We start from the raw sequence: 27,535 nt of genomic DNA, 5'->3' as shown, positions 1-27,535 counted from the left end.
ATCCTCCCAGTTATATGTTAGAAGCCTCTGGGTTCTCCTGGACCAGCAGCTAAACCTAAAAAAATACATCAGTTCTATTCTTAAAGAGGGCTTCTACAAGCTTAATGTCCCAAAAAAGCTTAGACCTCTCCTCCACTATCACGACTTCCGGACAGTCATTTAGACCACCCTCTCCTCCAAGTTTGATTATTGAAACTCACTTTTACTTGGCCTACCTCAATCCACTATAAAACCCTTACAAATGCTCCAGAATTCAGTAGCCAAGGTTATCACTAACACCAGAAAAACCGCCCATATCACCCCCATACTCAAAGACCTTCATTAGCTCCCTTATCCCATCCTGCATTCCCTTTAAACCTTATCTATAATCCACAAATCCATATACTGCCATAATTCCAACTGGCTTGATGAACTGTTACTAGCAACGGTAACATGGTATAGACCTAGTTTTTGGGCACTTGCCAGGTTCTTATGGCCTGGATTGGCCACTGTTGGAAACAGGATGCTGGGCTTGATGGACCCTTGGTCTGACCCAGTATGGCATGTTCTTATGTTCTTAACCTCTTCTCCTTACACACTCGGACCGACCCACCAGGGCCATCAATAAAGGCACCCTCCAAATACCCTCAATCAAAAAGGCCCATCTCACCAGCACAAGAGAACGTGCCTTCTCTATCGCTGGCCCTAAACACTGGAATTCCCTCCCGACAGTGATCCGACTTGAACCGTGCTCCTTCAAATTTAGAAAGAAACTGAAAACTTGGCTGTTTAGGCAAGCCTTCCCTGACTAGTCTCTACGATCAGCACCTATCGCAACCTATACCCACCCAGAGTCTACTCCTTTTATGAACCCATGCTGTTTATACCTGCTCTCCCTTGCCATATTATCTCTGTTACCCATCTCCATGTTCTCACCTTAATCCTATCTCCCCAGTGCATATGTTAACACTAATTCCCTTAATACTGCACTCCCCTTGTACATAGGTTAAATACCAAGCCCCATTGGTATCGCTTGTTTAAGTTACAGAGTTGACCAATTTTTTCCAACGCTCTTGCTGCCTCTACCTGTATCATTATGACCCCAGTTTTTCTTTGTACTTTCCACCCATCAGTTGCTAATGTAAACCGGCATGATGTTGTATACTAATGTCAGTATATAAAAGTTCCAAATAAATAAATACAAAACTTTATCCCTTATCCATAAAGCTTTATATAACAACAAAACGAAATGGATGGCTATAGTACTTCATTTCCAAATCCCACAGAGAAATCTGCGCTCCACTAACACTGGTCTTCTTACAACTCTCTCTCCAAAATTAACCCGCCTCAACCAGAGAACGCGCTTTCTCAATAGCCGGACCACTTTTATGGAGCACCCTCCCAACTGATCTAAGACTTGAGCCATCATCACAAACTCTTAAAAAGAAACTAAAAACATGGCTCTTTAAGAAAGCATTCACAACATAATAAGAAGAATCACCACTCAATTTAATTTATTTGCTCCTCATATTTTCTTTGTTTCCCTTAACTTTTTAATTAATTCTCCCGCCCCTTGTTTTACTATCTCCTTTTCCACTATTTATTACAATTCTTCAATTTATCTGTAAACCGATGTGATGACATACGGTATGTTGAATGTCGGTATATAAAAACAAATACATAAAATAAATAAAATAATTGTACCTTGATTGCAATGCATCTGGACTAATGTAATTCCCTTTAATAGGGATTACCTAAGAACCAGCTGAATAAACTTCACTAGGTTCAAAAAACAGCAGCGTGATTATTTTATTTATTTATTCGCTTTTTTTTATACCGACATTCGTGGGTACATCATGCTGGTTTACAGAATAACTGAAAGGGGGAAAGTTTAGTCTCTGATGTGGAACCCATAGAGCAGAATCACCTTACACAAGGATCTAAGAGTGCCAGGCTGGGTCAGACCAAGGTCCAGCCCAGCGTTCTGTCTCTGACAGCGGCCAGCGTGGGTCACAAATACCCATCAGATCCCAAATAGTAGATCTATTTCTTGTATCTTACTCCCAGGGATAAGTGCTGGCTTTCCCAAATCTTACCCGGCTAATAACTCTGTATGAACTTTTCCTTCAGGAACTTGTCCAAGCTTTTTTTTTTTTTTAACTCCACTATATTTAGTTGGCTTGACCATGTCCTCTGGCAACAGTTATCATAGCTTGTTTGTGTGCTGAGTGGAAAAAAAAAGACTTCCTACAGTGTGTGTTAAATCTGCTGATTGTTAGTTTCATGGGGTGTCCCCTAGTCCTAGTGTTGTTTGAAAGGGTAAATAACCATTTGCTATGTACCCTGTTCCACCCAACTCATGATTTTATAAATCTCAACCTCCACGCTAGAGAGTCCTAATCTGTTTAGCCTTTCCCTATAAGGGAGACCTTCCATCTCCTTTCTCATTTTTGTTGCCCTTCTCTATATCTTTTCTATGTCTGCTACATCTGTTTTGAGATGGGGCGAACAGAGGTGCACACGGGGCTCATGATGCAGTCACACCATGGATCTACACAAGGACAGTGATATCCTCCGTTTTGTTCTCTATTCTTAACATTCCGTTTTGCCTTTTTGACTGCTGCCCTCACCCTGAGCTGAAGATTTCAAAGTATTGTCCAGAAGCACTCCTAGGTCCTTTTTCCTGGGTGGTGACTTCTAACACACAACCCAGCATAATGCACCTGTATTTGGGATTGCATTTCCCTATGAGCATTAATTTGCACTTGTCCACATAATATTTCTTTTGCCATTTAGATGCCCAGTTTCCTAGTCTCACAAGGTCCTTGTCCAGTTCCTCAAAATCTGCTGCAGTTTTAACAACTCAAAACAATCATATGTCATCTGCAAGTTTGGATACCTCATGCATTGTTTCTCTCTTCAAATAGTATATGAATGTGCCTGTGTTGAAAGTTTTACATTGGTTCCCTATGGCTCAGAATAGATTTTAAAATTCTGTTCCTGATTTTTAGAATTTTGCATGGCCTTGCTCTGAATTTTTTGAGTTTGTCTGTTCAGCTCTATGTTCCTAAGTGAGAGCTGTACTCTTCTCAGCTTTCCTTTACATACGATCCCAAATGGGATTAGGCTGATTAGAACTAGATGGAAAATGTTTTTCATGTTTTGTTCCATATATTTGGAATGCTGTTCCTTGCATTTGAAGGGGATTCATGATATGGTTACCTTTTGTAAACATTGGAAAGCATGTCTTGCTCAATTTGCTTTTACTTAAATTCTGATTGTTTTCTAATTTATTTCCTTGATGTATTTTTAAAGCATGTTTAGGTTGTGTGTGTTTGATTTTTATTGTTTGTGTGTTGGATGGGTGCTATATAGATTTTGAAATAAATAATGCTACAGAAATTGCTTTTGCAAACTTCACCCCCGTTGCCAGCTCCCAAAACATTTTTACCCACAATTTGGACAGATTTTTACTGACAGCTTAAGCCTTTTTTTTTTTTTTTTTTTTTTTTATGGACCACCAACACTGTCAAATGTTTTTCAGACATTGCTGAGGATAGGGAAAGTTTTCCTCTTCATACCATCCTGAGGAGGAGGGTGGAGCCCCCCTCTCTCTGATATTCATACCATTGCAACAGGCAGGCAGGTATATGGGATCATGGATGAGAGTAGCTTAACTGTGTGTCATTTCTGGCTCTCACCTATGCACTATAATACCAACAGAGCAGGAAGAGACATGGGGGCTGCAGCACATTTATGGGCAGAGCAAACAAACTTTTGGACTACAAATAGGCCCACTTATTCATGTATTTTACAAGCAGCCTTTACGTATATTGGCAGTCCTGATTCTATTCCTTTCCCAGATGTCAGGAGTGCATTTCTGGTCCCTTTCTCTGAATGTGAATGGGATTCTGATAAAACATTATAGGATTCCTGTTTGTTGACCTGTTCTTTTGGTTCTGATATATTTAATGTCTTTGGTCTGCAGGGAATGTATTTTGTGTCGTCCGTTCTGCTGATCCGCATGAGTATGCCGCTGGAGTACCGGACCATCATCACAGAGGTCCTGGGGGAGTTACAGTTCAATTTCTATCACCGCTGGTTTGATGTCATTTTCCTGGTCAGCGCCCTCTCCAGCATCCTCTTCCTCTACCTGGCACACAAACAGGCTCCTGAGAAACACATGGCCCTGTGATCGCAGACAAAGCCCCCTTACGACCTTGTCCTTGGGCCCAGAGACTGGCACGGTTCTCCAGGCCGCCTTGATGGGCTGAATCCTGGGTTATGAAGCACACGTTAATGAGAATCATGTTAAGGCAGAAAACATTCTGTTCAGTACTGCTAAGTGGCATAATGACGTGACGGGCTGCCAGCGTTCCTGTGTGGGGGAAATGACTCTTCTGTGCTCTTGCCCCTTGGTGCATCTGACTTCTGGGGTGAATCTCGTGGTCTTGCTGGGAGGTTACGTGCTGGAGAACAGAAACTGGCTCTCGGGGCTCTTGCTCTGAAGGAAGGTGGCTCAGTTCACTGCGCTGGCGGTTCTTCTTTTCTGTACATGCATGAGACAAGAAAATAGAAATCTTGGAAAGACTCTTAAAGAATAAATGCGAATTAAATTTTTCATTGAAATATCAGTCCAGATGTGAAATGACACAGTAAGTTCTTATGTAAGTGAGAGCTTATCCTTTATTAAATCACAGTTTTTATATTTCAAACTTGCTTCGGTAATGGTGTCTCCCTTTCCACAGCTTGAAGAAACAGGAGAAAATGTCTCTTAACAGCTAGAAGGGATAAAGGAATTGTTCTTAATGCTTCTGGTCCAGGGACTAACAAGTGGGAGCTGATCCCAGTTTTCCTTTTAACTACCATGGAGACTTAACACTGAGATCTGTGTTCTTCTCCTCGCTGTCCCCACTTAAGTGGCAGGGAATAGGTACAAACTCACCATCTCAGAATTTTATACCAATAGAGGTTTTGGCAGTGTTGGTCCTGAAGGTTCGTGAACTACAAGTGTCCCTCCCCGCCCTTCCTTTTTTTGTTAGTGGATATCACAGCCTACAGAAATTAAAGCTTTCACACCACTTCCATTCAGCCTTGCTCAAATGTGAAGGAAAAACAACACTGGCACAGGAAAGGCAGCAGAAAACTGACTTGAGGCTCTTGAGCAGTGTATAAATGTAACCTTTATGTTTACCATAGAAATGAAGTATAGCAGATTAAAGATTGGGAATCAGAATGGATTCCTAGTGAGGGTGGATGTTCTCGTAGAGCAGATCTCATTGATTTATTTTTTTTTTTTATTGGGAGACCATAACATTGGATTGGTGAAAGCACTGGATGTGACTTGCTCATATTTTAGCAACTGTGACACTGTCTTACAAGGACATAAAACAGAAGCTTAGGAATGTGTTCTCAAGTGTTCACCTGGTTTATTTCTTTTTATTTATTTAAGAATTTATTACACGCTTAGTCCAAAGTTCTAGACAGTATCCAAGTTAAGATGTACATAATAAAATCTAATTTGCCACAAGCAGGATGCCAAATACTGGACAACGTGTGCCCCAGAACATCACATCTATAAAACCTTTATAACCTATGAGCCACAAGGCAACTATAAAACCCTAGTGTCAAAAATTGCAAACACTGTGCCAGATGGTTTGAAATTAAGATCTAACCTCTAATATTCAAAGTGCCTTTCCCACAGCCTGAGTAAAAGAAGGAAAACCTAGAATCATGGCCATACGGCCTATCTAGACTGCCCATTCACACCAACTATTCAGCTTTGCAATACCTATCACTCCCTCAGAGATCCTTTATACCAAGCTTTCTTGAATTCTGATGCTATCCTTGTCTCCACCACCTTCACAGGAGGCTGCTTGTGACGTGGCGAGGTATTACGGCATGGTCTGGTCTTCAGGCAGCCTATTCTGACTTGAAGCTAGGTGGAGGATAACCCTTGAGTAATATAAGCAGGTAGTCAAGGACTATCATAGAAGCCTCAAGAGGGACCGGCCTTACCTGCGTCCCTTCTTCCTGTCGGGTTTTTGGCTTAGCGTGCTTAAAATCCCAGTACCAGTGAGGGTAGGGATATGCCTCCAGTTGGATCCCTGTAGTACTTGTAGCCTCCTCTCTTTGTTCCTATTTATAGACTTATATCGGGGTCATAAAGCTTAGTCCTTTCCTGGTCCACCTCAGGGAGGAAGGTTGGCTAGGATTGGAACCCACTTCTAGTATCGACCAAAGAGCTCGAGTCCAAACCATTCTGTTTTTTCACATGATTCTCCTTTTATTATTGAATGCCAGCGTTCACAAGTCATCCAATCTTACTCAAGTTACATAAATCAAAATATATTTACTTTAAAGTATTTATCCACTGCCCGTTCCAGTGATCGTGGCATCTCATAATAAAACATACATAATAAACTAAAATCATACAAAACAACAAACATTTTAACAAGTACTTACAGGCAATTCATGACAGCCATTTTTACCCCAAATCCCTGATTACTATTCGCTGCTTGCTCATTCCATTATCATCTCACACTTATTTATTTATCGAGTTTTATAGACCATCGTTTGGTTTCGCCATCACAATGGTTTACAAAGGTTTACATGATCAATGCTCCAAAGACTTGTGTGTAAAAAAAAAAAAAAAAATAATAATTTAAGCCTTCCTTAAAAAGTTTATCTGTCATTACTTGCAGTTTCTCAGGCATTAAGTTCATTGTTATATATATATAGGGCCTGCTACTGATATGGCATGACCCCTCACTTCCCCCAAATGAGCTTGTTGTGCTGTAGGAACTACCCAAAATCCTTTATTTGCAGATCGTAAAGAGCATTGCAGGGTATATAGGTACAGTGCCTTTCCCAACCATAGTGTCTCTGCATTATTAACTATTTTTTTAATTATCATCAAGACTTTAAAATGAGTCCTATATGAAATAGGCAACAAGTGCCACTTGGACAGAATAGGTGTAATATGATCGATCTTAAGTGGAACAACTGATCAAAAGATGAGTAGCCTAGGTTTTTGAAATAATTGAAGTGCTCTGAGGATGCTACTTTGGAGACCAAGCATTAGAAAGTTACAGTAATAGATTCCCATAAAAATGAGGGTCTGAAGTATGTCTGAAAGTCATCTGGATGTAATAATGGTTTTAGTCATCGTTATAACTATTGCAACTTGTATGTCCATTTTTTATTAAATTGTGAATATGAACTTTCAACACCCTAGGTCACACACTTCCTGTACAGCCAATATTTTATGCCTGTCAAATTCAAGTTGGAGTAACTCCATAACATTTGAATTCCTGGTCAGGTAGCTTATTTTAATTGAGAAATGTAATGCTAATCTATTGTAGAAAAACCATTTCTTTATTGCTGTTAAGTAAATTTTCAACTCTTTTTGTATATAGTTTAATTGAGCTATTGAATGGAATGAAAACTTGAATGCCATCTGCGTATATATGAAAATTTAAACCTAGCCTTCCAACACCTTGCACAATAGTGACAAATATGTTTGGGGGAAAAAAAGTGGCCGATATAGTAGATCCCGGAGAAACACCTGTCTTGATTTTAGTCCAGTTTGAGGTTCTGTGTCCTATATGGATTTATTATGACTGGATAAAAAAAAATTAAACCAATTTAATACAGATTCCATAATGCCAAACTCTTGAAGGTGCTTCATTAAAATATTATGGCTAATGGTATCAGAGGTGGCCGAAATGTTGAGAAGTACCAAAACCACACCAAATTTGTTTAAACAATGTTTCTCTGTTAAGATTCTTTCTAAAGCCTCTCATGAGAGACCTTGTCAAATGCCTTCTGAAAATCCAAATACACTACATTTACTGGTTCACCTTTATCCACATGCTTATTCACCCCTTCAAAAAAATGTAGCAGATCTGTGAGGCAACACTTCCCTTGAATAAATCCATGCTGGCTATGTTCCATTAAACCATGTCTTTCTATATGCTCTGTGATTTTGTTTTTTAGAATAGTTTCCACTATTTTTCCCAGCACTGAATTCAGGCTCACTGCTCTAGTTTCCCAAATTACCCCTGGAGCCCTTTTTAAATATCTGGGTTACATTGGCCACTTTCCAGTCTTCAGGTACAATGAATGATTTTAATGATAGGTTACACATTTTTAATAGATCTGAAATCTCATTCTTGAGTTCTTTCAGAACCCTGGGGTGTATACCATCCAGTGCAGGTGATTTGTTACTCTTTAGTTTGTCAATTTGGCCTAGTACATCTTCCAGGTTCACTGTGCTTTGGTTCAGCTCATCTGAATCATTACCCCAAAATCCTCTTTAGTAAACATGGAAGCAAATAATTAATTTAGTCTTTCCACTGTGGCCTTATCTTCCCTAAGAGCCCCTTTAACCCCTCGCTCATCTAACGGTCCAACAGACTCCCTTGCAGGTTTCCTGTTTTGGATATACTTTTTAAATTTTTTGTGTTTGCCTCTATGACCAACTTAATTTCAAATTTTCTCTTAGCCTGTCTTATCAATGTTTTACATTTAACTTGACAATGCTTATGCATTTTCTTAGTTTCTTCTCTTCGGACTGACCATTGGATTTGACCCTTTGCCTGGACACTGACCTTGTTTGTTTTCTGCCTGCCTCTGTCCCTTACCTGGCCCTAGACTACAGTCTGCCCTGTTCTTTAAAAGATTCTTGCCTAAGTGCTGCCGTCCTCTAGAACCCAAGTATTCAACCTGTGGGGAAAGGAGCTGGTAAAGATGAAGACCTAGCCCAGTCTCCCGCCAGAGAACCTCTACCAGCTGTCGGTGAGGGCCCCGTAGGCTGCATCAACCTCACCACAGCAGCAAGGGTCCACATCGCTTACAGTTTGCTGAGCCCATGGACCCAGTGGACCTGACCTCATTCCAGTCCAGCCCTTGCCTGGTGTAGCCCAACATATCCAACAGCAGCAGGGAATTCTCAATCAAGACACATGGCTTTTTGAGAGACTTGCCTATATGGATGCCCTGATGCCAACCTCTGGCTCTTACTCTGCCAGGGCCTACTTCTTCTGCAAGGCAGTTGCCACAACTTCCACCACCACCACACTACCACAGGGATCCCAAAGAGTGCCACGGCTTTGTAAACCAGTGCTGCATGCACTTCGAGCCCCAGTCAGCCTTGTTTTCCACCGACTGGACCAAGGTCACACATTTTCTCATTGCTGGCTGGCACAGCACTAGCCTGGGCATCCCTACTATGGAAGCAAGATGATCCTCTCATGACCATTTTCTGGTAGGGCCTAACTGGAAAGATAAAGGACGAGCTGGCTGGTTGCGATGTTTCCACCTCCTTGGATGCGTTAATTATGCTGGCTAACTACATTTGTTGACTATTTCAAGAACAGGCCCAGGAGCTTAAGGCCATCTGACATCTTGTCACATTAGTTCCTTGTTTTCAGACTCCTCCAATGCCAGTGTTCACCTCAGAACTGAGGGTTTCAGAGGAGCCTATGCAGTTGGGCTGCACTAAATTTTCCCCTGAGGGTGGAACTCTGTAGAAGTCTTATGCACTGAGATGATCACCTCACATCCCAGTGTCCCGAGAAACTGGGAAGCTCTTGTGCCTAGGATTTATCAGGGAGGCAACCCCAGGCCAAATGCTCTCCTCTCCAAAACTACTGGTCCCTGTCTCTTCTCGGAATATTGCCAGCTGTCTACTTGAAACTCCTCGATTCTGGAGCAGGCAGGAACTTCAGTGAAGAGTCTCTTATTTGTCAACGTAGGATCACATCAACTCTTCTAGACGTTAAGGAAGTGCCACTATTTTCCCCCTTAAACCAGTGTGGGACTAGGCAGGAGGCCTGGTCCTCCTTAATTCCCCTTGAGAGAGAAAGCTCTATGGGTGGGGCCCAGCAGGGGGAGTAATAAGACCTGGGATCCAGGTGGGATAATCAGACCAGGCCCAGGTCTCCAGGAGGAAGGCAGCTCCTGTAGAAAATTGCTGTTCAAACACTGAGCTGTAATGAAGCTGTATGAGTAGTGAGGGAAGCGGTACTAAATGTGAGTAATTGGAGTCCTGAAGATAAAGGTAGTCTCCTACTGTGTATGTGTTAAAGTGGCAAATAACATGTTTTAAGAAAGGCTGGAGGCAGTCCAGGTTTGTTAGGGGATCACCACACGGTCCCACATATGGTGTCATGCATGGGATTTCTTTCTCTGAACCTAGTACAGAGGCAAACCCAGTCTCCAAAAAAAGGTTTGGTGTATGTGTGGCCTGCCAGTAGATGCTTCTACCCTCAGGGTAGGGGCTGTCCTCGGCCAATACAGCAACCAAGGGTCCCTCTTGCCCTGCTCCTTTTTCTCCAGGAAGTTCCGGCAGAGAGGAATTACACAATCAGGGATCAGGAACTCCTTGCAATAAAATTGGCACTGGAGAAATGGTGGCATCTCCTAGAAGGAGCCAAACATCAGATCACAAAAACCTGCAGTATCTACAACAGGCTCAGCCCAAGACAGGCCAGATGGTCTCTCTTCTTTGACTGAGCTGTGCTATCGACTGGCAACTAAGAGTCAGAAAGCAGATGCCCTTTCTTGGTCCTTTCAGACAGAAGATATCTCTGAATTCCCCCAATATATTATAGATACAATGAGGGTAATCATCGCTGCTGCCACACTGGTACCTCTTGGGAAGAGTGTGGTACCCAAGCATCTGGACAAAAAAGTGTTGAAATGGCCTCATGCCTCACCTAGGAGTCACTCTCGAACTTCTCCTGCACCACTAGTAGTGGCCCCATGTAAAGACTGACTTAGACGTATGTGGAATCATGCCCTATCTATTCACAGCACAAGACCACTCATCCCCAACCTTGGGGGCTGTTACAGCTGTTGCGAGTTCCCGAGGAACCCTGGACCTACTTGTCTACTGATTTTTATCACGTATCTCTTTATCTCTCATAGCTATGTCACTATATGGGTTGTGGTGGGTAGATTCTCCAAGATAGCACACTTTATACCTCTCCTGGGCTTGCCCTCTGCTTCTGAATTAGGCTATCTGTTCATATAGCATGTCTTTCACCTGCATGTACTGCCTTCCCACATCCTGTCTCATGGGGGAGGGTCCATTTTATGGCCTGTTACTGGAAGGGGCTTTGCAATAAATTTGGAAGTACACTATATTTCAATATAACCTCACCTACAAGGGAATGACCAAACTGAAAGGATTATCAGGTCCTCAAGACTTTCCTCCATCTATATGTCAATGACAGGTAGGACAATCAGGGGACACTATCATGGGCTGAATACACACACAGCAACCATGTCAGCAGTTCCACTGGCTCTTCACCGTTCCATGTCATCTATGGCAAGCACCTACAGGTTCCCTTGCATCTCCCCCAGATTCATTGGTCCCTTCTCTCTTGTGGCTGATGGGACATGTGATGTACTGGATCAAGCTTCCAGCCACCTTAAGGATACATAACGTATTCCATGTATCCCTACTGAAACCGTTGGTCCTTTTCTGGCCCTCACAACGGCCACATAAACCTGTGGAAATTGTCTCTGAAGAGGACACTGAAATATGGTGGCAAGGATGGGGGCTCCCCCTCCACCTCGCCATTAGATGTACCTTGAACAGAACTGCACACTTCACAGAATCCATTTTGGAGTTCCAGATGAGGATGAAGGCTGCCCTGGTGATGGAAGGTACAGGAGATCTTCAATGCTTGCAGAATAAACCGGAATAACTCATAGTGTGGGAAAAATTATGGGCCAGAGGAGAACTCCTGGAAGCCAATAGCCAATCTTTAGGCCCCCCTATTGATGAGTTCCATAATTGCTTCCCCCAGAAGACAGGACCCACAATCCTGAGGAGGGAGCTTAAGGAGGGTGAGCATTGTTACAATTGGTGGCTTAAAATACAATATAAAGAATGTGTGGCTAAACATAAATCACTGGTCAATACATCTGAAAATTTTTTTTATTTTGTTTTATGTTAACAAAACCTCATGAGCATAAACAGATTAATACAAGACCCTCTTATAATTCAGAAAAAAAGAACCCCCGGCACGTCCATGCTTTGCATCAAGGCTGCGTCAGGGGGACAGATTGGTGTTCATGTCTATGGAGAAAACAAGTACATTCAGTAATAGAGCAGGTTGGCTAACAGAGAAATAATACAATTAATTATGGAAACAGAAAAGGCAGGACTACCAAGTAGAGGGGAAACACAAGTATATGTGTACAGGCTTAAGCTTTGAGAGAAACTGGAACACGAGCTTCCAGGGTCTGTATAATAAAGAGTTGAAAAGTACCAGTTTAGCTAGGAAAAAACAAAAAAAAAAAAGGGGGGGGGGGGAGGGAAGGAAGCAGACAATATGAATAACATCAAGACGACAAAGCAGATGAAAATTACAAAAACTAAAAACAGGACCAGTATACCTTGAAGGTGATGGGTAAGGCTCCCATGCGAAGAGAGTCCTTAAAGGTGGATGTTGGTAAAGCTGAAAATGTAGAACAGTGGGAAAATGAGTGAAGGATCTAAGGGTACAGACAGAGAAACTGCTGTGGCTTAAGGGATAGTTAGACTTACAGTGGGAAAGTGAGAGAGTCTTCGATATGCCTGTGTTGGTGAAAGGTCCATCCTTGAGTGAAGCGTTAGTTTTTAAGTTTTTTAATTGTTTACTGATCTGAAATTAGACAAACTAGGAAGTTAAGGGGAGAAAGGGAAATGGCAAAATGAATAAAGAACTGTCCACAAGGAAGCCAATCAATTACCTTACAGGCAGGGTTCCGTAGTTGGGATACAGCGATTTAGCACTCTTACCCACTCTTCCCCCTCCCTTTCCCCTTCCTGTTTTCCCCCTTTTTCCTTCTCTCCCCCTCCCTCCCCACTCTGCTTTTTTTCATTGTGACAGGGTCCACCTTAAATCCCCTATCTGGAGAATGCTCAGTGGGTGGGACCCTGCCAAGCAGGAAGAGCTCCGAGGGTGGGACTGGCTAATGGGGAATAAGTTTGTGAACCCAGCTGCGATTGGGAGGCTCCATATGTCTCCAGGAGTAGGCGCTCCTGACTCTTTCTGGGAAGTTTGTTGGAAAGATGACTGCGATGGTAGGCAGTTATTGTGAATGTTATTTTGCTGTTGAGATAACATGAATTTGCATGAGAAAAAGCTGGAGTCTGCGTGCTTACTGCTCCAGCACAAAAAATCTCAGCCATCCTCACACCCATTTCAAAGGAAAATACTGTCTCCGAAGAAGCACCTGCATTGTAGTCCCTCAAGCTGGACTTATCTAAATTAAGCTTCAACCCTGAAACAGACCCAAATTTAGCAAATTCCTGCATCAATACCTGTAAGAAGTCAATGGGATTGGTCAAATGTATTAGCATATCATCAGCAAACGCGCAGCAATCTTGAATTCGACGTTCCCTATGGGAACCCCCCCATACCTCCGCCATTGAATGAATTTGCCTCAATAAAGGCTCTGAGGGAAGAAACAATAAGAGGAAAGCGGACATCCTTGATAAGTTCCTCTCTGAAGCTCAAATTCCTCAGTCTCCCCCCCCCCCCCCCCCAATTAATCAAAATGGATACTCTAGGTTCAGAACATAAATGTTGAACCATAAATGTTGAACCATTTGCAAAATGTTCTCGATATTGGAACCCTGACATGAACTGTGGATTCCCACATATTGGTAGATAAGGGGTTATCTTTGAAGAATGTCCCAACTAGTTACACAATATCCACCAGATTTCCCGAACTGTTAAAGATTCCCCAGTTTGGTAGAATACCATAATTCACTACTCCTAACATGCAGAGCAGAATGAAGATGTAAAGGAGTAACCAAAGCCTTCTCAATCTCTAAGGGAATATAGTGAGTTGTATCCCCCAATCAGTCTTTAAGATGTCTCAATTGGCAAACCTAGTTATCTTGCTCAATATTAGGAAGACCAATAACCCCATTTTCCCATGTACCCATTAACCAGATTAGTCTCAAATGAGGTCTCGACCCAGCCATATAAATTTTGATAGCACCTTATATGTCACCTGAACATCCTTTTTCAAAATCCTCGGTGGTACCATCTGCATCATGTATAATCACCATTTTAAAAATATTCACCCTACCAACTAAGGACAGAGGAAGATTTTGCCAGTGGTTCAGTTTAGTCTTCATCTGGGTTATCAAGGATGGAATATTCAGTTTATAAAACAAAGTAACATCTGAAGGAAGATTAATCCCTAAATATCTAAATTAATTTCCAACCCATTGTGACAGGGTGCCCTTATTTTCCCCTGTAAACATGTGCAGGACCAGGCTAGATGCCCGGTCTACCTTAAATCCCCTAGAAGGAGAATGCTCTATGGGCGGGATCCTGCCAGAGCAGGAAGAACTCTGAGGGGTGGGGCTGGCTAAAGGGAAATAAGTTTGTGAACCCAGCTGGAACGGACTGGGAGGGAACTGGGGAAAGGCCTAATTACATCAGCGTGCGTTTTATTAAAAAATTTCCCCCCCTTGCCATGTGCATGTGTGCGTGAGTATCGGATTTTATAACATGCGCATCCCTTTTAAATTTTACCTCTGTGTGAGTAGTTTAGAAGGTACACATCTTCAGGAAGTATTTTATGATCAGTTGGAAGATTATTTTCAAATTGAGGATTATAGGAGAACGAGAATTTCTCGGCTTTAGAAATCCATATTGAAGATTCAACCGCTAAGGGCTGTGGCTGCTTTGATTGAGAAATGGAATAGTGAACTTTCCATTTCACTTACAGATATTCAGATGAGAGCTGGATTTAGACATATTAAAACTATGGTATCTTCTGTGAGACTGAGGGAAACTCAATTTGTTTTTAACATGGTCATATATTTTATTTATTTATCGAGTTTTATATACAGTCATTCGGTTTCGCCATCACAACGGTTTACAAAGGATCTATTTCTGTAGTCGTATATTTCTACATTACTACAGACATACATTTGTTAACATGGCTTTTTTAACATACACTCTTTCAACGAGTCTTTCAGGTATTAGGCTGGTCTCTTCTTGTAAAGTCATTCGTCTAGTGTTATTGGGGGATTTGGTAAGCTTTTGTAAACATCCATGTTTTTAGCTCTTTTTTTGAATGTTTTTAGATTCTGTTGTGTTCTTAGTTCTGTTGGGAGGGAGTTTCAAAGCTTGGGGCTTCCCAGGGAAATAGCTCTCTTCTGAGTTGTGGTAAGTTTGTGACCAATTGGTGGAATTTTTATTAGGCCTTTGTTCGCTGATCGTAGATTTCTATTTGGTGAGTGAGGTTTTATGAATGCACTGAGCCAGTTTGTTTGTTTTTCATATATTATTTTGTGAATTATAGATAGTATTTTTTAGTCAATCCTGTATTTTATTGGCAGCCAGTGTAATGAGATGAGTGTTGGAGTAATAGGATCGAATTTTCTTGTTCCGGTGAGAATTCTGGTGGCTGTGTTTTGTAGGATTTGTAGCGGTCTGATGGTGGTAAGAGGTATGTTGAATAGTAGAGAGTTGCAGTAATCCAGGTTGGAGAAAATGAGTAGCTGGAGTACTGATCTGAAATCATTGTGTGACAGGAATGGTTTTAAGTGTCGTAGTGTTAGGAGTTTGTGATATCCATCTTTGATTTTTGTGGATATGTGGTTCTTGTAGGATAGTTCTTTGTCAATTATGACTCCAAGGTTGCGTGCATGGGTGACAGGCGATATTGCTGTGTTATGATTCAGTATTTTGAGTGGTGGCATGAGCGTAGGATTGTTTTTTCTGTCCATCATGATTATTTCGGTCTTATCAATGAATAGGATGAGTCTCATGTTATTTAGCAATTGTTTTATTTTTGTGAGGTAGCTGGCTGTTTTCTTGTAGGTGTCTTCTAGCGAGTTGTGTATTGGGGATAAGTATTTCTCCTGCAAGGACGTGTAGATCTTGATTAATTGATAACGATATATGCCAGAAGTGTAAGACAGACAGAGGGACATTGAGTCATGTTTTTTTGGTCTTGTGGTCCTACAGGCACATTTTGGAATGGGATTCAGAAGTTTTTTTTAAATATTTGTGGGCTAAATATTTTGTTCTTTCCTAAAGGGGTTCTCTTTCAAATTCAGGTTCTCTTTCAAATTCAGGGTAGGGGTTCTCTTTCAAATTCAGGGTAGGGGTAATAGACTCTTAGTTCGTATGGCTTGTTTGTTGGGGGAAAATGTATTCTCATGATGTGGAAAGCTAAAGAAACTCCTTCACATTGGGCCTGGGGAAATGCCTTTCATGAATTAATGTTACTGGAAAAAATGGTGACAGGGTGCTTGGCTAAATGAAAGAGGGTCGTCTTGGAAATGTGAATTGCATACCTTCAGATTTTATCTGTTAACATTCATAGTTCGGTGCTTAATGATGTTATTTTGAGTCTCTTGCACCTTTTGGTAACAACTTGATGCTGTTATCAATATGAAACTTCTCTCTATGTGAAATGGGACGTGACCCTTCTTCAAAGATTTGATTGTGGTGGAATCAGGAAGAGGGGAGATGGGTAGTATTGTTTTAAGGGAACAGGATGTCTTGGGAAGGTTGAAAATGTTGAAACATTTTGTATTCTGTATTGTATGTGATGGGCATGAGAGCAACAGGCTGTTGCATACAACTGTATTTGTAACGTTCATTAATAAACAATTTGAAAAATTAATAAAAAGGCTTTTAAAATTATTTAGTCTTTGTTTTATTAACTTTTTTTCAAGTATAGAGGCATTACCTTTCTATGAAAGATTTTAGTCATTCACTATTTGATATAAGCTGTTGAAATTAGCCCCTCAAGAATCTTTTGCTTTGTATGTAGGTACACACTCATCTAAAATGAGATCTATTCTCAAATTATTAATGACTTTTTACATAAAATTGAGATCATTGCGCAGACCCATTAAATACACAGTGAATCATCTACAATAGGGACAGACTCTTCCATAACTCTTCTAAGAATAGAAGACTGTTTTCTATTGATTTGATTTATCTCCACTATATGTTTACAGCAAGGAGGTACAGAGTAAAATATTTCTTTGTTACAGATTTGTTGTTTAACGTTCACAGTGAGCACAGAAAGAAATGACACGGTAGAAGACCCAAAATGTCCCTGGCATGCTCATTAGATTAAAGATACCATGATTTGTGATCATAAATAAAGTAATGAACTTGGTCTTCTGTTCATGGAGGGTGGAGTTGGTGGGGAGAGTTCTCAGTGACCAGCTCCAGTCCTCACCAGCCACGAACTGGTCTGGCTTTCCGGATATTAACTAAGAATATGCATGAGATAGATTTGCATGCAATTACCTCCATTATATGCAAATCAATCACATGCGTATTCACTGTAGATACCCAGAAAGGCCGTTAAACAATGAATAGCTGAGGTTTTTGGGTTGGTTTTTTTTTGGGGGGGGGCGGGGGTTTAGAACTTTTAGAATCATCATTACAGGAAAGCTCTAGTAATGTCGCTCTTCTGATAGTGCAGAAAACTTGTTTTTTACACAAAAGTAAATATGTTTCCTGGTTGTAGTGTACTATTCCTTCCTTATGTGTCAGGCAACCTTAGTTTCATTGCTTGGAGAGGAGTTCTTTTTGAAATTCCCCGGTAAAAGTCTGATTATCCTGCAGGAGAATCAATTTATTTTTATGTTGCTAGGACAACTGGAGGCCTTTCTGGAGAGCAAGGCTGCCTTGGATGCAGCATCCAATGGAGAGTCCATTAACGCTAAAGTTCCCTAATTGGAGGTGAATTTATAGAGCATATCATTTGTTAGGTCAATGGCAGTTTGGGAGTGCTTTTCCCTATAAATGTTTCTAGAAATATTTGAGATTGGATCCAGTTCCTTATTACAAGCTTAATAAAAATTTGATAATATCTATACTTTTTTCCTCAAGAAAATGTCTTTTTTTTTTTTTTTAATACAATGTTACATTATCAAATATTGGTTGTTCGGTAATCGTCTTGTCATGTGATTTTTTTCTTAAAAGCAAATTTTAGAAAAAACTATTTTAAAATCTGATGGTAACTTTTTTAAACCGGCACGTGGGCACTCTTGCACGTGTTTGCTGGCTCACTCCCAGGGACATGGCTGTTTAATAATTTACGCATGTATATGCGCGCACATTATAAAATAGGCTGACTGCATGCACATGTGCACTCAGTTCTAAGTGGGCACGCACCTGTACAAGCAAAAGCCACTTCTACCGTTTAAGGGGGGGGAGAATCTTAAGACACGCCAATGTCATGACCCGTTTTCCCAGTTTACTCAGTTAAAAGATAGGACTTCCAAACCCCCCCTAGTTTAATAGGCCTCCTCCATCCCTGTTAGACCTGACTTTAAAACCCCGCTGATCTGTTTAGTCTTTTTTGTTTTATGACTAACACGCCATCCATAGAAGTATAGTTACGCAGCAGGGATCCCGGCGTGTGCCATTGCACGTAAGTATTTACGTGCTAATTTCAGTGTAAAATCCAGGAATGCTCATGTCCCACTCAGACCACGCTTATGCCCCTCCCCTTTCCTCGAAAAATGTTGTGCATGCAGTAGAAGAAATGCGCGTACCCGAGCGGCAAACTCTGTGTGTGTGAGTCCGACATATTTACACATCCCCCTAATTTCGGCAGGCACAGGGCTTTTAACTGTTTGTTTAGTAATGTTTTGCAGTAAGCACTTCTGGTACTTATGATCGGTCAATCAGAACAGAGATGAAAATAGAAATCAAAACGCTATACTCTGTATTATTTAAATGAATCACGGCAATTCTGTTTTCTGTGTGGGGGTCTTGCTGTAATAATGTACAGTACCGTAAAATCCACAGATATGTATGGTTGCATGAAATAAGAAATAGATCTGCTTCTTGGCATCTGCCAGGTAGTTATGCTGGACTTGAAGGACCTTGGTCTGATCCAGCATGGCATTCCTCATGTTCTTGTGAGTGTTGCATATGGATAACAATTTCTCTCATGATGAAATAGGTCCAATGCACTTTTGAAGTTTAATTGTATTCTTAGATTGACCATGTCAGTATATACACAGATGGGGAAAACACGCAGTCATTCCCACATAAAGAATCAATAGTGTCTGTAAATTGCAACACAGATCAACAAATGTTGTACTCAGGTTCTAGGGTTACTAATTGTGGCAATCCTTCCTCCTGATCACAGTATGTTTATCTAGAATAACATCTTTAGCTTGTAGCATTATTTAGGTAAAATAGGCAACAGATTCAACACAACTAATCTATTATGGCTGTAATGCATTGAAAGTCTTTCTTAGAATGATCATCAGTGATCCTTAAATATGAATGTTGCTCCACAAATGGGCCATGGAAAAATCCTGCAGTATTGCTTGATGGCATATAGTTGGAGAAACTCAAGACTTCCTTTGGCCATGCTTTCCTGACAGGCATTTAACATTGGTGAATATCCCAGGATTTTCATGAAATCCGAACTGCTCTGTTGCAAATTCCTGTTCAGCAGGCTGGATGCCCGAGGCACTTGGTTGCTTCACATCCGTGTGTCATCTTCCTCTTCCTTCTGCACAACTTCAGATGATGAGGAGCAGGAAGAGCTGCTGGCCTGTTCCGAAACAATACAACAGCAACTTAAGTCTTAATTTCTAGAAATGTTGTTATATTTACAACCTTGTGACTCTCTTGACCTTTGTGATAGGTCCTTGTGCTATCTCTTGCAGTATAAAGTAAGAAAAATATCCAAACATTGGTTCTCACATAGGCAGATCTACCTGGGGAATATCATAAAATGACTGCTAATGTCAAGCCAATATATATATAAGGATGATCAGAAAGGCTGGACTAGGCCTGGTTTTTATTCTATTACAGCTAGGGGGTAAAATCAGCACTGACTCATGGTTATAACATTGAAATTCCCAAGCAAAATAACATAAAAACTGAAAACAAAGGTCCCTAATAATTCAGTTCTGGATTAGTTTGGCTGTTTTTTCCTCATTGATTATAAGGGCCTGATTTACTAAGATATTTCTCTTATTCTCGGTGGAAGGGGGGGGGGGGGGGAGGAGGAAGCTGAGTGTGGAACAAGATTAAAACTCCATGTGTATATGTAAGGATGGCTAGGCCTTATTATAGAGTTTAACAGAAGGAGCATTCCAGTAATGGGAGGTCAAAGGGGAATAGGTGGTATTCTGGGTGACAGCAGGGCCCTTGTCCTAAAGGGTGGCTCACAGTTTGTTTTTATAAACCGGTGTTTCATTTACATATCACATGGGTTTACACATAACTTAATGGTGCAGAAAGTCAAGCATTTCCTTTGGTTTAGTACATGGAATGATTATAAACAGTAACATGATTAAAAATAATAATAGTAGCAATTAAAAGGAGGATTCCTAGACTGCTTTTGGGAGTTATAGATGGAGGATTTGAAGAGAGACAGGAGGAGGCTGTGTCTCTATGGGTTCTAGGACAGGAGAGGGTAAGGGGGCCTTGATTCCTGTCCACTGAGAGAGTGTGCCTTGCTTGTCTTGTTGGAGAATTGCAAGAAGAGTTCAGCAGCAAGGAGTCTAGAGGTTTTTTTTTTGTTTGTTTGTTTTTTTTAACTAAATTCCATGGGAGAAAGGAACTTGTCTTTAAGACTGTGTGCACCTCCAGGTATTTGCTATTCCTTCAAGTGGAAAGAAGCTCGCTTAGTCCGGAAATGGTATCTGAGGAAAAAGAGATCTTTTAGGAAAGAAGGTGTAAGACCTACTTTACCTGCTATTGTTTTACTCAAAGTGCATGAGGAGTTGTGTTGTGAGACTGTGTACTGTTCAAGGTGTGCTTTCTCTAGTTTTTGTATCATTTCCCTTCTGAAGAACTTTCTAAATGTGTGTTATACTTCTGAACTTTTTTTTTTTCTTTGTCTCCAGTAAATTAGCTTTTCTGTTTTGGAAGAAAACACTTGGTAGATTTTCAAACCCCAGTGCGCATGGCCAGGCCTTACGCATGCTGGGCCAATTTTCAAGTGACCTGGCCACACGTGTTAACCCCTGGGACGCGTGTAAGTCCCAGGGCTCGAAAAAGGGGAGGTCTGGGTGCAGGGCAAATTGCACGTGCCGGCACGTGCAATTTGTTTCTGCTGTGAGGCAGGAGCAAAAGGTAAAATAAAAAAATTTGGGGTAGAAGGGGGGAAGGAAGGTTAGGCAAGGGGGTTGGGAAGTTCCCTCCCAGTCCGCTCCTTAATTGGAGCAGACTGGGAGAGAACTGGGGAAGGCCCCGATGCGTCACCACACGTATTTGATAAAGTTGCCTCCCCTTTGTGCGCGGCGACCCGGCATGTTATAAAATCGCGTGTAAGTTTTGAAAATCTACCCCTTGGTGTAGACTGTTCTTTAAATTGTTTTTCTAGTTTATAATCCCCTGGACCTTTCAGGTTAGCCTATCTCCATTAGCAGAATCCGATTTCCAGATATTGCACCAAGCAGAAAAGCGCTTTGCAGTCTCTGAAGTGTGGCCCTTTGTGAAAAGGGAGTTACCCATACATGTAGGAGCCTATGCAATATAGCTTAGTGTGCCTGTTAAGGCTGTTTAGTGTTCACAAAATAAGCATGCAATTAATGGCTTAGCAGGCATGGTAAATGAGTCCCCTAACCTGCTAGTGGCTATGTGCTAAAATGAATGCACACCCGCATTTAAATGAGGCAATTTATATACAAATTAGGGGTTAGTGAGCATGGGTGAAATAACATGAACTGCTGTGCTCCACATTTTGCTATGAGCATGTATGCTAAGACCTAAAGTTTAATGCCTGCCTCTGAAAAGGTATTTCTTAGCACCCAGACAGATGAATTCAGAACCAGTGGGTTATGTACCTCTACGAGCAGATGGAGACGTAGCATACATAAGAACATGCCATACTGGTTCAGACCAAGGGTCCGTCAAGCCCAGCATCCTGTTTCCAACAGTGGCCAGTCCAAGTCACAAGTACCTGGCAAGTACACAAATATTAAATAGATCACAAGCTACTATTGCTTATCAATTACCGTCATAGTAGTTTATGGATTTAACTTCCACCCGACGCGCGCGTTCTGACGTCATCCCAATGTGACCAGAGAGCCCTTTAAACTTGGGCTCTCTGCTGCGGTGCCAGGCGTCGCACACACGAAGGAGCGCGACCAAAGGGGCATGCCCCTTTGTGTGCCCCTCTCGTGCACCTCTTTACAACACTTGTACAACCTCCTGTGGAAAGGTCACAAAAAATTTGCATAACAACAAGAAATGGCAAGCTCACACCCACCGGAAAACTCCCAACTCGAGTCCCACAGAAAAAATCAAAGCAATGATGACCAAAAAAAGGAAACAAAGGAGCAGAACACCAAAAAACCACAGAAGGTAACACGAAAAAAGAAAAAACCAAAGAAACACTTCAATTACCAACAAGAAAACATCACCCGAATCAACAAGAAGTCCTACAGCAGCTACATAGCTCTATCTTTCCTTCTATTAAGAACATAAGAACATAAGAAAATGCCATACTGGGTCAGACCAAGGGTCCATCAAGCCCAGCATCCTGTTTCCAACACTGGCCAATCCAGGCCATAAGAACCTGGCAAGTACCCAAAAACTAAGTCTATTCCATGTAACCATTGCTAATGGCAGTGGCTATTCTCTAAGGGGTAGATTTTCAAAAAGCGCGCCTTAGCGTACCCCTGTTGGCGCATCAGGCGCAAACAAAAGTACGCTGGATTTTAATAGATTTTATTTATTTTATTTATTTAAAGCTTTTCTATACCGGCATTCATGATACAATCATATCATGCCGGTTTACATATAACAAGGGGTGCAATAACTTTCTTTTAACCAGTGTCGAGGAAATAAAAAGATACAATATAACAAGGTTGTTGAAACTGGGAAGGAAGGAGACAGGGAAAGACAAGAATTATATAATCTTAACAGAGATACGCGCGTAGCCGCTAAAATCCTGGATCGGCGCGCGCAAGGCTGCCGATTTCGTGTAGCCGGCGTGCGCCGAGCCGCGCAGCCTGCCGCCATTCCCTCCAAGGCCGCTCCGATCGGAGCGGCCTCTGAGGGAACTTGCTTTCGCCCTCCCCTCACCTTCCCCTCCCTTCCTCTATCTAACCCACCCCCCGGCCCTATCTAGACCCCCCCCCTTACCTTTGTCAGGGGATTTACGCCTCCCGGAGGGAGAAGTAAATCCCCGCGCGCCAGCAGGCCTCTAGCACGCCGAGACGGGACCTGGGGGCGGTTCCGGAGGGCGCGGCCACGCCCCCGGACCGCCCCGGCCTGAAACCACGCCCCCGGGCCCGCCCCCGAAACGCCGCGTCCCGCCCCGAAAACGCCGCGCCGATCGGCCCTGCCCCCGACACGCCCCCCTTATTCAACGCACAATCCATAGTAAAGAAAATACCAGTCATATTCGATCTACTCGACGATCATAAACCAGATTTCATAGCCATCACAGAAACATGGATAAATGACACTGACACAGTATTAAATCAACCAAATAAATAACCCCAACTACAGAATGTTCTCAATCCCCCGACCAAAAAAGAAAGGAAGAGGTCTAATGCTAATCATAAAAAAAAAACCTACAGATGAAACTACTCCAAACTAACAACAACCTACCAACGGAAATTGCACTTTTCGACTCACCTCGACTATAGATATGCTTAGTATACTGTCCCCCCAATTCACTAGATCAGAACTGCTCACCACTAATAGAATTCTTCTTATCCAAGCTTTCTATTAACAAACCCATCATCATCTTAGGAGACTTTAACATACATGCTGACGCAATTCCCCACTCCCCCACATGCAAATCATCAAAGGCCCAACGTACAAAGCAGGGCACACACTAGACCTCTTCTTTATCAATACAGACATATAGACTAATTACCACACAAATACCACTAATATACCATGGTCAGACCACTCGCTAATATACACCAGCTTTTCTTCCAACTGTATACTGACATCAGAAAAAAACCCACCTAAATCTTTCTCATACAGACCACCCTTCAACATAGAGACACTCAAAATCTAATAACAGAACTAACAAACCTAGACATATCTAATGCAGAACATGCCACCTCATCTTGGCTCAACATTACTAAATCAATAGCGGATAAGATAAACCCCACGATAAAGAAAACTATAAGAAACCCAAAACACCAGAACCAATGGTACAACGAAAACATCAGTTAGCATACTACAAAAAAATTATCCACAATGCAAAAAAAGACTTCTACACAAAAAAAAAACCAATTCCAGCATAACCCAAGAATGTTATTCAATATTGTACAAGGCCTAACCAAATCCACCAATGAACAGAAAACACCAAACTCCAAACTATCAAGCAATGACCTGGCAGACTTCTTTAATGAAAAAATAAAAAACCTCATTAACAACAACCTCAAGAACAACACGCAAGACCCAAAAATACTAATCAATCAAACATCAAGTTGGCCCAACTTTGACCCAACATTGTCACTAGAAGTACAAAACATCATTAAAAAAATGAACCCAGCCAAGCACCCCATCGACAGCATACCCATACAGATGATCAAAGCCATTGAACCATCAATTACCAAAACATTAACAGACATCGTGAACCTATCACTCACAGAAGGAAGCTACCCCGAATGCCTAAAATCAGCAATTATCAAACCCATCCTAAAAGACCAACCTCGATCCTGAAAACCCGCTAAACTACCGTCCAATATCAAATCTACCATTCATTGCCAAAATCGTCCACTCACAGCTCAGTGACCACCTGGAAAAATGAACAACATCCTATATCCCTCGCAATTCGGCTTCAGGAAAGAACTAAACACCAAATCCTTACTCCCTTACTCCTATCATTAAATGACACCGTCCTCAAAGGTTTCGATAATGGCCACAACTACATTCTAATTCTACTAGACTTATTGTGTGACCGAGGTGAGTATTTTGCTGGCACGTAATTTCTGTGTAGGGATTTATAGCAGCCTGGTTTCCTAATAAGAGCTTTCATTGGTGTTCTAGGGTCCTGGTATAATATGTGCGGTGTTGCCTTTTTATATATAAGGTTGTTAGGGTTATTTTGGTATGGAAGGTTTACTATATTGTAATGATAATTCTGTTTGTTCATGGCTTTCTGAGGGTCAAGATCACACTCAACTCGCATTACAAAAAGTCTAATTCCAGAGGAGTTCCAAGTGTCTTTTTTGCAGAGTTTCCTGTTTCACACCACAGGAGTGCATGTAAATATAATATGCATGTTGTAAGTGATATTTTTGCCTCAGAAGACTGTACTTCTGAATGTTTGCCATGTAAAATTTGTTAGAAATACATAATTTGTGTGTCTGTAAAGGGTGGTGGTGGTGCATGTGCAAGGCTGTAAGGTTTGCCTAAGGTACCTAATACCCTTCCCTATCCACGGGTTCTGGGGTGAGTGCGGGCGTGTCAGTTTTTAAAAATATAGATTGCAAGAGGGAGCTGGGCTTTGTTTGATGGGCCCGGGACAGAGACTGAATAAATGGGGGGGGGGGGGGGGGCAGCATAGTAATTGTTCACTCAGGACGACAACAAAAAAGCTAGCCCTGGCCCTGTAGACTGACCACTGTTGGAGACAGGATGCTGGTGGGCGCAATGGATCTTGTCTGACCCAACATGATATTTCTTAGGTTCAGTGTTTACTGTTTTTACATACCACACCAGCAGGGCAGGAGTGACAGAGAATCACTCCTGCTTCTGTTTGGACACTATCATTGTGAGTAAGCTGGGGGGGGGAATCTGGAGAAAGTCCAGTTAGGTTGCAGAAATGAAAAGCATTTTGTAATTATTACCAGCAAGATCCACATAGAATGGGAGAGGGCAGAGCGGCAGGCTCCATGTTAATTGCGGAATCTCCTCCCCCCCCCCCCCCCCCAAAAAAAAAAATTCAGTTCTAGCAGTGCCCCTGGTGAAGGGTGGATTATTTTGTATTACTTCAGCCTTCCAACTCTGTTCCTACCACTCTCATAGAATACGACAGTAGACAAGGACAAGTTGGCCCATGCATCCTACCCCAGATCCCAGTCAATCCCGGCCTCCCCTTTACCTCCTCATCACTATGGATTCTCTCTCCCATACTTTTACTGGTTTTGTCTCCACCTCCACTGAGAGACCGATCCATGCATCCACCACACTTTCCTGGAAGAAACGAATCCACCTCGAAGTGGGATTAATTACTCAAGGATTAATATGGGGACGCTCTCTCTGATTTCCTAGTCTGAACATAAGCAGCAATGAGTCTCGAACAAGTGCATTCCCTTCTGGATTAGAGGTCTGTGAGGAAGCCACATAGATCAACTGCATATACATTTGATGTTTTATCTCCTGTAACAGAATACCACACTAAATGATATTTTGGGCTTCTAAACAATAAAATAAGATACTCCAGGGCTTATAGGCTGTAAAGTAACTGTGTGGTGGGAGCGCCTTCCGAAAGGCATGGAAGAGTGTCAGCCAATCCTCACTTGTGTGAAGCGAGGGTAAAGTCAGAGGTCAAATAGTGTTAATGCAGTATTTTAGCAGGTAGGAGTTCAATGGCCTGGCACATTCCTTCACTAATAATTTCTCGATTTCTATGACATTATTGGAGTAAAACCAGCAATGCTTTAAGGCTTTATGCCTTATTCCTTGCAAAAGATGTTCATTTTGAGATCACTCACCCTGGTTCTTGGCATGGGGGAGGAGTTTTCTGGCTTAGCTAGAGCTACCTCAGTGTAACTCGGAGGGTCAGTAGATTCAGTGACTGGATTGGCCATGGCGGACGTGATACGAATATTCTGAGCCTTAAAGTATTCATATGCCTCTTTGGAGGCAACCAGCAGTGTTAGCCTTGGTCCAGCTTCTTGGATTCTCATCACTACATCCTCGTAAAACTGCATCTCCACATTCATCCCATTCACTTCTACCAGAACATCCTCATCTTCCAGACCTGCTACATCAGCTGGGCCCCCTTTTACCACCTGTAAATAGAAACTGTGCCAGTAAGTAAGAAAGGCCAAACCTAACACACTCTGATAGCAGGTATAGAACAAGGATCAGATCCCAACAGTATCCTAGCAGTAACGTTTGTACATTTGTCCCAGATCTGAGAACAAATGAGATGGGCTTGCAGCTTAATGATACTGTGGTTTGGTTGGGAGGACTTAACAACCAACACCCCCCAGTATTATGAAAGTTTGTTTGGGCAAAGTTTAAGGGATAGTTTAAGCCTAAAGACTTTTGCTCCTTTCTTCACTCATAAACTTCCTACCATGTTAGTGATCCTGGCGTCAGTTATGGCCCCATCTCCTATTGCCCAGCCTCCTTTCCCCCATCACTATGATCCCAGTGTCAATAAGTGTTCATTCCTAGTTGCCCAGCAACTCCTCCCCATAACCTTGATCCCTGTGTCAGTAACAGTTCATCCCCTGACACCTAACTCCTCCTCTTCCTCCTCCCCCCCCCCCATTTCCCTGATCCCAATGTCAGTACTTGTTCGTCCCCTGACCCCTAGCTGCTGCCCCTTCCCATCATCCTCCTCCTTCCTATTTTCATTTTTTTTCATTTGTTAAATGTTTTACACA

The 27,535-nt window shown here is 41.9% G+C and overlaps 2 protein-coding genes across 4 annotated transcripts in view; one reads left to right on the top strand and one right to left on the bottom strand.

The window, feature by feature from the left end:
* GPR89B (G protein-coupled receptor 89B) overlaps nt 1–5,177 on the top strand; it is a 78,636-nt gene extending 73,459 nt beyond the window's left edge. For both annotated transcript variants that reach the window (XM_029578243.1, XM_029578244.1), the window contains one exon: nt 3,968–5,177. In XM_029578243.1, the coding sequence (XP_029434103.1) occupies nt 3,968–4,174 (207 nt within the window). In that variant the 3' untranslated portion in view covers nt 4,175–5,177. The remainder of the gene's footprint in view (nt 1–3,967) is intronic.
* A 12,210-nt stretch (nt 5,178–17,387) lies between these two features.
* PDZK1 (PDZ domain containing 1) overlaps nt 17,388–27,535 on the bottom strand; it is a 55,835-nt gene continuing 45,687 nt past the window's right edge. For both annotated transcript variants that reach the window (XM_029578351.1, XM_029578352.1), the window contains 2 exons: nt 26,633–26,932; nt 17,388–19,545 (listed from right to left, as the gene is read on the bottom strand). In XM_029578351.1, the coding sequence (XP_029434211.1) occupies nt 19,474–19,545; nt 26,633–26,932 (372 nt within the window). In that variant the 3' untranslated portion in view covers nt 17,388–19,473. The remainder of the gene's footprint in view (nt 19,546–26,632; nt 26,933–27,535) is intronic.

This window comes from Rhinatrema bivittatum, chromosome 15, assembly GCF_901001135.1.
Source record: "Rhinatrema bivittatum chromosome 15, aRhiBiv1.1, whole genome shotgun sequence".
Lineage (NCBI taxonomy): Eukaryota > Metazoa > Chordata > Amphibia > Gymnophiona > Rhinatrematidae > Rhinatrema > Rhinatrema bivittatum.
Note: the sequence above shows the minus strand (reverse complement) of the source record. Positions and strands in the feature narration are given on the sequence as shown.